This window comes from Eretmochelys imbricata, chromosome 4, assembly GCF_965152235.1.
Source record: "Eretmochelys imbricata isolate rEreImb1 chromosome 4, rEreImb1.hap1, whole genome shotgun sequence".
NCBI classification, from domain to species: Eukaryota; Metazoa; Chordata; order Testudines; family Cheloniidae; genus Eretmochelys; species Eretmochelys imbricata.
The window spans coordinates 100,557,667-100,571,744 of NC_135575.1; the positions used below are offsets into that span (position 1 = coordinate 100,557,667).

The 14,078-nt window shown below is 47.2% G+C and overlaps 1 protein-coding gene across 6 annotated transcripts in view; it reads right to left on the reverse strand.

Annotated features, from left to right (window-relative positions):
• Positions 1–14,078, reverse strand: part of N4BP2 (NEDD4 binding protein 2) — a 75,473-nt gene that overhangs the window by 41,638 nt on the left and 19,757 nt on the right. For 4 of the 6 annotated variants that reach the window (XM_077815726.1, XM_077815724.1, XM_077815725.1 and 1 more), the window contains one exon: positions 3,127–3,481. In XM_077815726.1, coding sequence (XP_077671852.1) covers positions 3,127–3,355 — 229 coding nt within the window. In that variant the 5' untranslated portion in view covers positions 3,356–3,481. Of the gene's footprint in view, positions 1–3,126; positions 3,482–7,466; positions 7,577–14,078 lie in introns of those variants that run through there. The other 2 variants (XM_077815728.1, XM_077815727.1) reach the window with 2 other exon arrangements.

A 14,078-nucleotide genomic window follows, 5' to 3' on the forward strand; every position in this document is an offset into this window, starting at 1 on the left:
CTATCTGAAAAGCACATCCAGCCAAAATGTGTATAGAGAAACACAACAAGGAGTATATTGAAGGACAGGAAAGATACTGGAGTTGTTTTAAAAAAAACCCACACATGCACACGTACTCTCACACACACGCACAAACAGAGCAGACTTAAAGACAAGCAAAGGGAAATCTTCAATACTTCAAATAATTGGTCTAAAATCCAGTTTCTTTGCTAACATATTGTTTATGAAGCATGCTTCCTCCAGTTATTCACACAAGTGTCCTGCGGTGGGATGGGTGTTATTGGTTTTTATTTTTAAAGGATTATCTTTGTGGATAGATTCTTTTGAATAAAACATGCAACTGTTACATTTTACATATCTAACAAAATTATGGCAAATGACAATTCCCTTGGTGGGTATTCCTAGTAAAATCACAAGAAATTGATATGTAACATACACCCATACAGAATGTGGGACAGTCTTATGTAGTGGTTAAAGCTCAGAAATGTCAGTCAGGAAAGCAGTGTTCTCTTCCCAATCACTGTGTTGCTGTATGGCTTACAGCAAGCCACCTAACTTCATTAAGTAAAACATATTACTACTTACCAACATCACAAAAACGTTATGAATCTGAGAATCTGACATGGGAAGTAGGGGGACCAGATGTCCCAATTTTATAGGGAGAATCCCGATATTCCGGGCGTTGTGTAATATATGCGCCTATTACCTACCCCCAATTGTCCTAATTTTTCACACTTGCTATCTGGTCACTAATGGGAAGTGCTATAAAATTCCTAAGTATTATGACTCATTGTAACGGGGTGTTTGCTACTCGCCACTCGGTGGAGTCTCCTTGTGGCTCATCTGGGGAATTAGCTCATCACCGTCCATGCCCCATCCGGCAGTTGCTCAGCCTATTGCCACAGTCACTCGCTCTGTGGCCCCTCTCTCACTGGTCAGGAGCTGCAGTTCACCTCCTTCATTGCTTAGCCCTCCGGCCAAGTCACAATTGTCCTCCCTTTCCAAGGTCTCACCAGTATCTCTCCACACAGTCTCAGGCAGTCTTCATAGCCATTGCACTGACTGTGCCACTCCCACAGTGGCTTGTAGGGGAATCCAGGCCCGCTCTCTGCACTGGATTCCAATCCAAGGACCCTTGAACCAGCAGTTCAGGTCTATTCTCTCAGCCCTTACTGCTCCTTCCCTGGAATGTTTCCTACACTCCTAATACAGGCTCCTACTCTGCTCCCTTGTCCTGCCTTTCCCCGGGACAGGGAATAGTTCCTGGGACATTTCTGCAAAAAATGGGAGGTGACATTCTGCCGTGGAAGCCTCCCGAAGTTCGGGGAGCTCCCCTCCCTCCAATCCCTCCAGTGGGAGCAAGTTTCCAAACCCGGAGAAATCTCTACCTATGAGCACGGGGTATGGGAGGTTTGGGACTACCCCTGCTTTCACCCCGGTGACATTTCCCTGAATTTCAATTTTCACTGGTATGATGGGGTAGTAAGTAACGGTCCCATGGACACAGGTTACCCCCATATGCTTAGCTTGTATTAACTGGCTGCGCTTCACTAATTTACCCGATACTAGGGTGATAGCACTCCCCAAGTCTACGAGTGCCATGGTTTCTACCACATTCAACTTTACCTGCCTTGTATATTTATGTGGGGTGACTGCGACCCCTACAATATTGAGTAGGCTGCATGGGTCTGCCCCGTCCCACAGGTTACACTGCATGGACTCTACAACATTGGGGCATTGGGCCATTATGTGCCCCAACTCCCCGCACCCGTAACACTTATAATTGCTTCTAGTCACTCCCCTATCACGTGGGTTAGGGGGTTTAGTCCCAGGGTCCCCCCCCAGGCCTTTCCCTTCCTTCTGGGTTCCTGGCTGGTTTTCAGTCTTCCTCTTCTTCCACTTAGGACTCCCTGGAGGTTTGGCCGCCTGACCCTCCAGGGTTGGGGTCGAGTGTTTGCTTCCTGAGGGGCCTTCCTTGGGTAGTTGGGTCAATTCCCTGGCTGTCATCCGTCTTTCCACCAATGTGATCATTTCGTCGTAGGTGGACGGATCATTCTGGCATACCCATCTGCGGAGATCTGGCGGCAGTCCCTGCATGTAATGGTCCATGACCAAAGTCTCCAAAATCTCCTCCAGGCTGCATGCTTCAGGCCATAACCACTTCCGAGGAAGGTGTATGAGATCGAATAGTTGGGACCTCAGAGGTTTGTTCTCCCTGTATTTCCACTCCTGGACCCTATGGGCCCATACTGCTGCCGTCACCCCTGATCGTATTAGGATCTCTGCCCTCAGCCGGGAATAGGCAGTGGCATCCTTGGTGGGCAGATCAAAGTAGGCCTTCTGGGCCTCTCCACACAAAAAAGGGGTGAGAATGCTGGCCCTCTGCTCCTGGGGCCACGCCTCACGCTAGGCAGTCCTTTCAAATAAGAGGAGATATGCCTCTATGTCATACTCTGCCATCATCTTTGGCAGACAACCGGTGGCCCTCAGGGTTCGCGTCCTGTCAGACCCCCGGGCCTGGGTGGTAAGGATCTTCAGCTGGTCCACTATCTCCTGCAGGAGGACTTGATCTTGGGTCGCCTGGCCCATTAATAATTGGTTGGTTTCCTGCTGTAGCCTCATGGACTACTGTTGCGCCATCGCCTGAGCCTGGGTTGCCTCCTACTGAGCTGCTGTCGCTTACACCAGAGCTCTCACCACCTCCTCCACTGTGGTACAAACAAAAACGCAAAACCCAAAACCCCAGTGCACTCCTAGTACAGGCTCCTACTCTGCTCCCTTGTATCAGAGAACATGATTGTAGGCTTCCTCACTGCAATCTGTTACCAGCTTCCTGGCTTTACAAAAGCCCCACCTGCTTCTGTCCAGGTAAGCTTCATCCCCAGTTGAACCTCATCACATCCTAGCTCCTCTTCAGGAGCAGCCAATGGCTAATTGGCCTCTTGCCTATATTAACCCCTCCAGGGCTAATGTGTGGTGAACACCCCCATCACACTCATGTATTCATTAAAAGTTAAATTCTGACCTCTTAAAATACTGCTGAAGTCCATGGGAGCTGCACTGCCTATCTGAGAACAGAATTTCCCTATGAAATCCAACTGTTAACATAATAAACATTTTATTTACCTTTAAAATCACATTCAGACAGCACCATATAAACTACACTAGGATCCAGGCCAGAAAACATTTCTGACATATTGTTGAAGAGCTCTTCCTTATTGACACTGTAAATTGCTCGTGACACCGACACATCTCCTGGAGGTGGTACCAGTCCTTCACCAGAAGCAGTCATTCTCTCTGAATCCATGATCTTCCTGGAGGGACTCACACCTGGATTTTTCCTTTTCTTTGGCATTCTGTTATTCAGAACAAGTTTCCGTTCTGTTTTATTTTGTCCACATGACGTTAATTTTGTCAAGTTCAGAAAAAAGAAGGCAAGATACCTTTCATACCTCCGATGGTCCCATTACCAATAGCAGACCTAGAAAGAAGAGAATGGAGAAATGCTTAAAAATAGGCAACTGAATTTCCACTGCATTAACTCTTAGCTATTTAAAGGTCTGAAAGCTTTTTATTTTATTTTTTTGAGGGGGGGGAGTGCTTTGCTTTTTTTTTCAGGGGATGGAAAGGAAGAACTTCTATTTTTATTTTTTAAAATTTTTATACTAGACATTCAGGTCCTGTTTATACAGAAGAACTAGTGAAATGATATTACAAGAGCCAAGAAAGTGAAAGTAAAGCAAGTGAAAGGGGAAGGACTATATAATCAGTTTTAAACCCTTTTTTTGTTAACACATTAAATTTCTATGACCAATCATTTTTTGGGGGAAATGTAGCCTTTGTTAAAGATATAGCACCCTCACTCCCACTATTAAGGTGTTAGAGATCACAATAAACATCTCCAAGATCTTCCAGAGGTCTTCCAGTAAAATCAGGAAAGACTAAACTTAACATTCCTGATATTTCTAAAGATAAAAAAAAAAGGCAGAAAGAAGTCTTGTAAAAAGCCTTTCAGGTGCTTATACAGCATGAAGTGAAAAAGCGCAGAAGCCCTTTTTAAAAAAAAAAATTCTTTGCCTTTCAGCTAGCAAAATGAAATAGCACTTTGGGTACACACTAATTATTACACCAAGCCAACATGGAAAGCAATTAGTTTTCTATATCTATAGCCAGTATATGTATACAGTGAGTCTGCTTTTTCTTTATAATGCAGAACTTCAAAGTTTTGTTGTTGTGTGTTCAAACTGATAGCAGCAGAAAACACTATAAATTCAGTTTAACAACTTTACAAAGAACTATGTACAGGCAGTTACTAAATTTTCTATTTGATATGGTTTAGTTAACCTGATAATTAGATTAATTTTATATTAATCCACTTTATTCTAATCTGACTTGTTTACACTTTTGCTTATTTATTTAGTTTAGTTAATAAAACTGGAAACATATGTGGTTTACATATTTTTCCCTAGATGTCAGGGTTATGGGCCTGAGAAACCCTGAGGGAGATGGAAGAGGTAACTCTGTGAACGATCTAACAGTCGCCTTCAGAAGTATCTTACAGTTCTCCTATAGCTGGTGCCCCAACCAGAACACACTTAGCTTTCAAAGGAAAATTCACTTATGTATTAAGTATTTCTTCCAATATGCATAATAATTTTGTAATAAATGGGAGCTATATTTTCAAATGATTTCATATCTTCCATGTTGGCTACAACATTGAATCAGAATGTAGTATCACCAATGAAAAATAAACATTTGAAAGTAAACCACAGTAACTCCTCCCTTAACGTTGTAGTTATGTTCCTGAAAATGCTACTTTAAGCAAAACGATGTTAAGCGAATCCAATTTCCCCATAAGAATTAATGTAAATGGGGGGGAAGAGGGTTAGGTTCCAGGAGAATTCTTTTTGCCAGACAAAAGACTATATATTATATATATACACACACAAATACACAGTATAAGTTTTTAACAATTTAATATTATACACAGCAATGATGATTGTTAAGCTTGATTGAGGTGGTGAAGTCAGAGGGTGGAAGAGGGTGGGATATTTTCCCAGGGAATGCTTTACTGCTAAATCATGAACTAGCAATTGGCTGAGCCCTCAAGGGTTAACTCATTGTTGTTAATGTAGCCTCACACTCTACAAGGCAGCATGAATGGAGGGAGGGGAGGACAGCATGGCAGAGAGAGACAGAGACATATACCATGTGTGAGTGTGTGCGTGTGAGAGAGAGAGAGAGCAACACGTGCATTGCCCCTTTAAGTACACTCACCCCACCCTAATCTTTTTAAGTAGATCAGCAAGTTGAGACAGCAGCTGCTGCAAGCAAGCTCCCTCCGTCCTGAGCCCTGTTGTGTCGTTCTTCCCCCCTTGCCCCCAGCGCTAGCTCTGTGGAGAAGTGGGGGGCAGGGCCAGCTCTAGGATTTTTGCTGCCCCAAGCAAAAAAAAATTTTGGCTGCCCTCGCTTTTTTTTCATGCCCCCCATCCCTGCCCCAACTCCGCCCCTTCCCAACCCCTTCCCCAAATCCCTGGCCCCGCCTCCTCCCCTGGGCATGCTGCATTTCCCCCGTCCCCATTGCTTCCTGCGGCTCCCTCCCCAACCCCTCACCCTAGCTCACCTCCGCTCCACCTGCTCCCCTGAACATGCCGCTGCTCCGCTTCTCCCCCTCCCTCTCAGGTGAGGGAGAGGCAATGCGTTCAGAGAAGCAGGCGTAGCAGAGGTGAGCGAGGGTGGGGGGGAGCGCAGGAAGTACTGGGGGGGGTAGAGGAACCACTCCCCGCCCCAGCTCGCCTCCGCACCACCACCTCCCACGAGTGCGCTGCTGCTCGGCTTCTCCTCCCTCCCTCCCAGGCTTGCTGCACGAACAGGCTGGGAGGGAGGAGAGAGAAGCAGAGTGCCAGCGGTGCGCTCAGGGGAGCAGGCGGAGGCGAGCTGGGGTGGCAGGGGCACATTTCTAGGGGCAGCATGGCCGGTGCCGGAATGCCGCCCCTAGAAATGTGCCGCCCCAAGCACCTGCTTGTTTTGCTGGTGCCTAGAGCCGGACCTGGAGGGGGGGACGGGACCCCTGACATTAGCCCCTCCCGTTCCCTGCCCTCCTTGCACACCAAGCACGAGGCTCCCAGGAGCAACTCCAAGGCAGAGGGCAGGAGCAGCACATGGTGTGTGGGGAGGGACAGTTAAACTGCCTGGCAACTGATAGCCTGCTGGGCAGCTGCCGCACAGGGAACTCAGGGGAGCTGGTAGGGGGGCTGCCGGTCCACCCTGGTTCCAAGCCCCCACCAGCTAGCTCCAACGGGCTGCTCTTCCTGCAAGCAGTGGACAAAGCAGGCGGCTTCCAAACAACGTTATAAGGGAGAATTGTGCAACTTTAAATGAGCATGTTCCCTAATTGATCAGCAACGTAACAACGTTAACCAGGACAACTTTAAGTGAGGAGTTACTGTACTTCTACTTAGGAAAGAAAGTTTTGAAATGAGCTAAGCTGATGATATCAATCATATACATACAACCCACCCACCCTCCCATCAACATTAGAGGCAATATTTTAAAAATATATCCAGAATTACTCATTAATGATACTCAGAAGTCTATGCAAAACATACAACTGCCTAGCATCAAATTCCTACAGGTTCTTCACAAATACTTTAAAAGTGGCATCTCTAATGTCTAATCATTCTGAGTTTAGTTGTGTGTGATAAGGAAAACCCTGCCCTGGTGGTGGGGTGCAGTCAGAGCCATCCCTAGATATTGTGGAGTCCTGCGCAGCCCCCCCCCCCCCCACAGAAGGGGGGGCTGGCCCCTGGCATCCAGGGAGAGTGCATTCTGTACATCCATCCTTAGGATGGTGGAGTGTGCTTCCCTCTGTACCTGGCCAGCGCTGCTGACCAGCTGTGGAGGAGAAGTACTGCCTGTCAGAAACTCCTCTCTGCCCCTTTTGGTGTGATTTCAACCTCTGCACAGAAAGCAGTCCCTGTACACAGGAGAGCTCAGACACTGTAACTGTATCTGGAGAGAAGGTGATTTCTCTTTTCCACTCCACCAAGTGCCCTTGCAAGATCCAGTCACTAACAGGTCCTATATTTAAGAAGACGTACTTAAAAGCATTTTATTTATGTTGAATACTGTGGTAATTGAAACAGGTGAAGTCAGCCTAGGCAAATATTAATGTGTGTATCAATCACCAAAACAAGAGGTAACTGAAAAAGCAGAGTTGCACACAAAGGTTGCATATCATTTGAAAATGGAGTATTTAAAGAAGAAACAACAAATTTAGGCCCTGATACCACAGAGCCAGGAACAGAATTAATGAAACAATGCATAAATTCAGCTTAAACGCAGTTCCAGCTTTAGAAAAGCGTGCACTCTTAGCGTGGTGCATTGTGCTTAGAACATGGTTTCTAGTAGCACAAATTGAGCATATTATCTGCTGCATTTTTATGCCACCCTCTGCTTATACTAACCCAGTTTGGAACTCTGAAACACACCTCTGCTTTTTCTTGCAGTTCATATTTTGTTATATCCAGTAGCTCTTTTACAGTCTAAGAATAACCCCAAAAGCTGCAAGTTGCAAATAGCGGTAGGGTTGGCATCTCTAGTCCGCTAAGAGTGCTGTGTGCTGCTTGAACAGCCAGGAATAGCTATTGGAGAACTTCCCTTCTGTAGGAGATTCTCTATCAGTGGAAACTCCTCTTGTGCCAGCTGCTCCTCCTCCACCAGTGTAAGAGAAAGGAGGAGTGTTCTGGTGGAGAGACATGATGGATCACAGCTCCCCTATGACTCATCTTCAACTGGGGTAAGGTCTCAGAGTGATAGCCGTGTTAGTCTGTATCAGCAAAAAAAAAAAAAGAGGAGTACTTGTGGCACCTTAGAGGCTAAGGCCTCGTCTACACTATGAGTTTAAGTTGGATTTAGCAGCGTTAAATTGAATTAACCCTGCACCCGTCCACACAACAAAGCCATTTTTTTCGACATAAAGGGCTCTTAAAACCGATTTCTGTACTCCTCCCCAACGAGGGGATTAGTGCTGAAATCGATATCACGTTTCAAATTAGGGTTAGCGTGGACGCAATTCGAAGGTATTGGCCTCCGGGAGCCATCGCCCAGTGCACCATTGTGACCGCTCTGGACAGCACTCTGAACTCGGATGCACTGGCCAGGTGTACAGGAAAAGCCCTGGGAACTTTTGAATCTCATTTCCTGTTTGGCTAGGCGAGCTCATCAGCATAGGTGACCATGCAGTCCAAAATCGAAAAAGAGCTGCAGCATGGACCGAACGGGAGGTACTGGATCTGATTGCTGTATGGGGAGAGGAATCCGTGCTATCAGAACTACGTTCCAAAACACGAAATGCCAAAACATTTCAAAAAATCTCCAAGGCCATGAGGGACAGACACTACAGCAGAGACACAGTGCCGCGTGAAACTTAAGGAGCTCAGACAAGTGTACCAGAAAACCAAAGAATCAAATGGACGCTCCGGGACAGAGCCCCAGACATGCCACTCTACGCTGAGCTGCATGCAATTCTGGGGGGGGAGGCGCCACCACTAACCCACCCCTGTCCGTGGACTCCGATGATGGGGTACTCTCCGCCATGCCTGAGGATTTTGCGGATGGGGAAGATGAGGAGGAGGAGGATGAGCTTGAGGAGAGCACACAGCACACCGTTCTCCCCTACAGCCAGGATCTTTTTATCACCCTGATTGAAATACCCTTCCAACTCAACGAAGCTGGAGAAGGGACCTCTGGTGAGTGTACCTTTTTAAATATAATACATGTTATAAAAGCAAGCATTTTTTAATGATTAAGTAGCCCTGAGGACTTGGGATGCATTCGTGGCCAGTACAGCTACTGGAAAAGTCTGTTAACGTGTCTGGGGATGGAGCGGAAATCCTCCAGGGACATCTCCATGAAGCTCTCCTGGAGGTACGCTAAAAGCCTTTGCAGAACGTTTCTGGGGAGAGCAGCCTTATTCATGGTAGCACACTTTACCACGCCATGCTCGTAGCAAGTAATATGGTATCATTGCATGACAAAGCTTGGCAGCGTATGGTCTCAGTGTTTGCTGGCAATCAAGCAACATCAGTTCTTTATCTCTGTGTTTTCCTCAGGAGAGTGATATTGTTCATGGTAACCTGGTTGAAATAAGGGAATTTAATTAAAGGGACATTCAGATGTGGCCATTCCTACTGGGCTGTCTGCCTGTGTCTGAAAAGAAATCCTCCCCGCAGTTAGCCACGCGGTTGTGGGGGGAAAGGGGGGCATTGGCGCTGAGCTGTTCGCCTTTGGCTAGCAGGGATCTTCCCTGATACCAGCCACGCGGTGGGGGGAGGGGTAAAGCAATCATCCCAGAGAACTGGATGGGGGGGTTAGTTTGGTTTCTGCTGCTGCACGTTAATAGGAAAACTGCAGCACTAAATGGCCAACTCAACGTGCTTTGCTTGGTATGGGAGCGGAGGGTAATGCTGTTATGAAGGTTGCAGAAGCCGAAAGACTATGGCTTACCGTGGCAGCCTGCAAGCCGAATTCCGTTGCCCGGCCCTGCGTGTGTGATCTCTAACACCAAAGCCGCAGGCACTCAATGTAAGATGCAAAATGCGACCTCGTACCAAAATCACACGTGCTATGTAATGTGAATAGTGCTGTTCACCGTGAAAGAGTCTAGCCATTGTTCTGTAAAATGTATCTTTTTAAGTACTTCACTCCCTTTTTTTCTTCCAGGAGCTGCAAATGTTTCAAGCCTCCCTCCTCAGTCCCAAAGGCTGTCTCAGATAAGGCAGCAAAAAAAAAAAGCACGTGCGATGACATGTTCTCTGAGCTCATGCAGTCGTCCGGCACTGACAGAGCTGTGTGGAAGGACACAATAGCGGAGTACAGGAAAGTGGCCGATGAACGTGAGGAGAGGTGGCGGCAGGAAGATCAGAGGAGGCATGAGACAACGCTGGGGCTACTGCAGGATCAAACGGACATGCTCCGGCGTCTGGTGGATGTTCATGAATGGCAGCAGGATCACAGACTGCTGCTGTAGCCCCTGTTTAACTGCCCTCCCTCCTCCCCAAGTTATAGCCTCCTCACCCAGACGCCCAAGAACACGGGGGCGGGGAGGCTCCGGGCACCCAACCACTCCACCCCAGTGGACAGCCCAAGCAACAGAAGGCTGTCATTCAACAAGTTTTAAAGTGGCCTTTTCCTTCCCTCCTACCCTGCTCCCAACTCCCCACCCAGGCTACCTTGTGAGTTATCTCCCTATTTTTATAATCAATTAATAAAGAATACATGTTTTTTAAATGATAGTGACTTTATTTCCTTTGCAAGCAAGCTGTGATCGAAGGGGGGAGGGCGGGTGGTTTACAGGGAATTTAGAGGCAACCAAGGGGGCGGATTTTCATCAAGGAGGAAGGGGGAGGAACAAACGGAAGTGTCACGCAGTACCCTGGCCAGTCATGAAACTGGTTTTCAAAGCTTCTCTGATGCGCAGCGCTTCCTGCAGTGCTCTTCTAACCGCCCTGGTGTCTGGCTGCACATATTCAGCGGCCAGGCAATTTGCATCAACCTTCCACCCCGACATAAATGTCTCCCCCTTACTCTCACAGAGATTGTGGAGTACACAGCAAGCCGCAATAACAATGGGAATACTGGTTTCGCTGAGGTCTGAGCGAGTCAATAAACTGCGCCAGCAACCCTTTCAACGTCCAAATGCACACTCTACCACCATTCTGCACTTGCTCAGCCTATAGTTGAACAGCTTCTTAGTACTGTCCAGGGTGCCTGTGTACGGCTTCATGAGCCAGGGCATTAAGGGGTAGGCTGGGTCCTCAAAGGTAACTATAGGCATTTCAACATCCCCAACAGTTATTTTCTGGTCTGGGAAGTAAATCCCTTCCTGCAGCCGTTTAAACAGACCAGAATTCCTGAAGACGCGAGCGTCATGAACCTTTCCCGGCTGTCCCACGTTGATGTTGGTGAAACGTTCCTTGTGATCCACCAGTGCTTGCAGCACCATTGAAAAGTACCCCTTGCCGTTTATGTACTGGCTGCCCTGGTGGTCCGGTCCCAAGATAAGGATATGAGTTCCGTCTATAGCCCTACCACAGTTAGGGAATCCCATTGCAGCAAAGGTATCTAGTATGATTTGTATATTTCCCAGAGTCACTACCTTTGATAGCAGCGGCTCAATGATTGTGTTGACTACTTGCATCACAGCAACCCCCACAGTGGATTTGCCCACTCCAACTTGATTACTGACTGACTGGTAGCTGTCTGGCCTTGCAAGCTTCCACAGGGCTATTGCCACTTGCTTGTGAACTGTGAGGGCTGCTCTCATTTTGGTATTCTTGCGCTTCAGGGCAGGGGAAAGCAAGTCACAAAGTTCCATGGAAGTGCCCTTATACATGCGAAAGTTTCACAGCCACTGGGAATCATCCCAAACCTGCAACACTATGCGGTCTCACCATTCTGTGCTTGTTTCCCAGGCCCAGAATCGGCGTTCCACGGCATGAGCCTGCCCCAGTAACACCATGATCTCCAAATTGCTGGGGACCACAGTTTTAGAGAAATCTGTGTTCATGTCCCCATCACCATGCTTCCGTCGCCTCCTCGCCTGGTTTTTCAGGTGCTTGCTCTGCATAAACTGCACGATAATGCGCGAGGTGTTTACAATGGTCATAACTGCTGCGGTGAACTGAATGGGCTCCATGCTTGCTGTGCTATGGCATCTGCTCAGGCAATCCAGGCAAAAGGGCGCAAAATGATTGTCTGCTGTTGCTTTCATGGAGGGAGGGAGGGTTGACTGATGACATTTATCCATAACCACCCGTGACAAATTTTTGGCCCAGTCAGGTATTGGGAGCTCAGCCCAGAATTCCAGTAGGCAGCGGGGACTGCAGGAACTGTGGGATAACTACCCACAGTGCACCGTTCGGAATGTCGATGCTTGCCATGGTACTGTGGACGCCGAATTAATGTGCTTAGTGTGGACGCATGCACTCGACTTTATATAATCTGTTCCCAAAAATCGACTTCTGTAAAATCAGAGTACTTTCATAGTGTAGACATGGCCTAACAAATTTATTTGGGCATAAGCTTTCGTGGGACTTCACATCAGCCCTGCTGTTCTAACTTGCTTTGGAGTGGGAAGTAGCAGAAGATCACAGAGCTGCAACCGGCTCCCAGCAGCTGCCTCTCTTTACTCTCATCCACACTGGAGAATCCAGGCTAAGGATAACTGCTTAAGTACTGTGATTTGAAAAACCATCTTGGTTTGCAGAAAATGCCATTTCTTAATAAGCTGATTTGGTGAATAGAAGAGTTATTAAGAAAGCAATTTTCAGAAAAGTGGACTCTGCACATCCACTCTCTTGTGTACTTGAATCATCTTGTGGATGAATATTTAATTCCAAGAAATGTGTGTCCTTGAAGCAGTTATCAGGGAAGAGATATGTGTGAAAACAGTGAAGCTGAGACTGTGCCAGAGGCGCACAGTTCTTTATCAATGCTGAAATGAAACAGCTGCTTACTCTAACTGGATATGTGTACAACAGAGTTGTAGAATTACACCATGAACTATGGAGCATATTACAGCCTCTGGCTAACTAATTAGAAATCCATTTCCGCATGTTCAACATAGCTCTAGCCTTCGCTACATTTACATCAGCATGCTGCTATTGCTCCATCTTAATCTAGGTGAAAGAACTCCCATCCAAAGTTCAGTACAGGGCTCTAAATACAAATTGATTCATGTTATGTTACCTGGAACCTACAATTGAGGCTGTCCTTCAGGTCTGTATATTGAAGTGCAATTGGAAATTATGTTCTTTGTCCACTACATGACACTGGCAGACCAGGGTCCACCTCATGCCAATGTCCTCCCCCATGCCTCAACTGAATACTGATAAATACACAGCTGATCAGTTTGGCTCACCTCTATGTTAATATTGTTAAAATAGGTATTAGAATGATAAGAATGTGGTTAGTATCAGACTTTACTGAATGCTTGTGAGTTGCTGCATGCATTAATCTCAGGGCTTGGCTACACTTGCGAGTTACAGCGCAATAAAGGAGCCTCAGGCGCACTAGCTCACTACCCGTCCACACTGACAAGGCATGTAAAGCGCTCTGACTCCACGGCTACAGCACTGCTGCTACTCCACCTTGGAGAGTGGAATAACGTTTGCTGCACCCCCACTGGAGCACCGCGGCGTCAGTGTGAACGAGGTGTTGCATTACTGCGTTCTGATCAGCCTCCGGAAATCTCCCATAATCCCCTTAAGTCAAGTGACCACTCTTGTCATTGTTTTTGAATCACTGCAGGAATGCGGATATGCCCTTTGAAAGCTCCATTTCTGACAGCCCGCTGCTTATCTGCTCCAAGACAAAGCAACCATTAGTGTGGAATGCTGTGGGGGGGGGGGGGAAGGGGGAGGTCAGCTGTTGTCTGAACTTACAAGACAGCATGCTGACATGCTCTCCCCCCACATACACACAACACACTCCCTGTCACACTCCACCCCACCCCACCCCCATTTGAAAAGCACGTTGCAGTCACTTGCATGCTGGGATAGCTGCCCATAATGCACCACTCCCAATGCTGCTGCAAGTGCAGCAAATGTGGCCATGCCAGTGCGCTTGAAGCTGTCAGTGTGGACAGACTGCAGCGCTTTCCCTACTGCGCTCTCCGAAGACTGCAAGTGTAGCCATGCCCTCACTTATAATATTTGTATCCTTTATTGTAAAGTAGTATTTGAGTGTTTGCACTGTAAGCCTCTGCAACTGTGTAAATCACCAGACAGGAGAGAGACATGAACTCATGTGAAATGCTGATCTCTAACAGAGGGTGTTCCTGCCTTACAAGGAAGGCTCATCAACACCAGATGGACTAGCATGGAACATTAAAGAGGACAAAAGACTTACTATTTACTCTCCCTCCTCCATGAAGATGGGTCTTGTAAGTGAATTCATAGAATCACAGAATATCAGGGTTGGAAGGGACCTCAGGAGGTCATCTAGTCCAACCCCCTGCTCAAAGCAGGACTGATCCCCAATTTTTGCCCCAGATCCCTAAATGGCCCCCTCAAGGA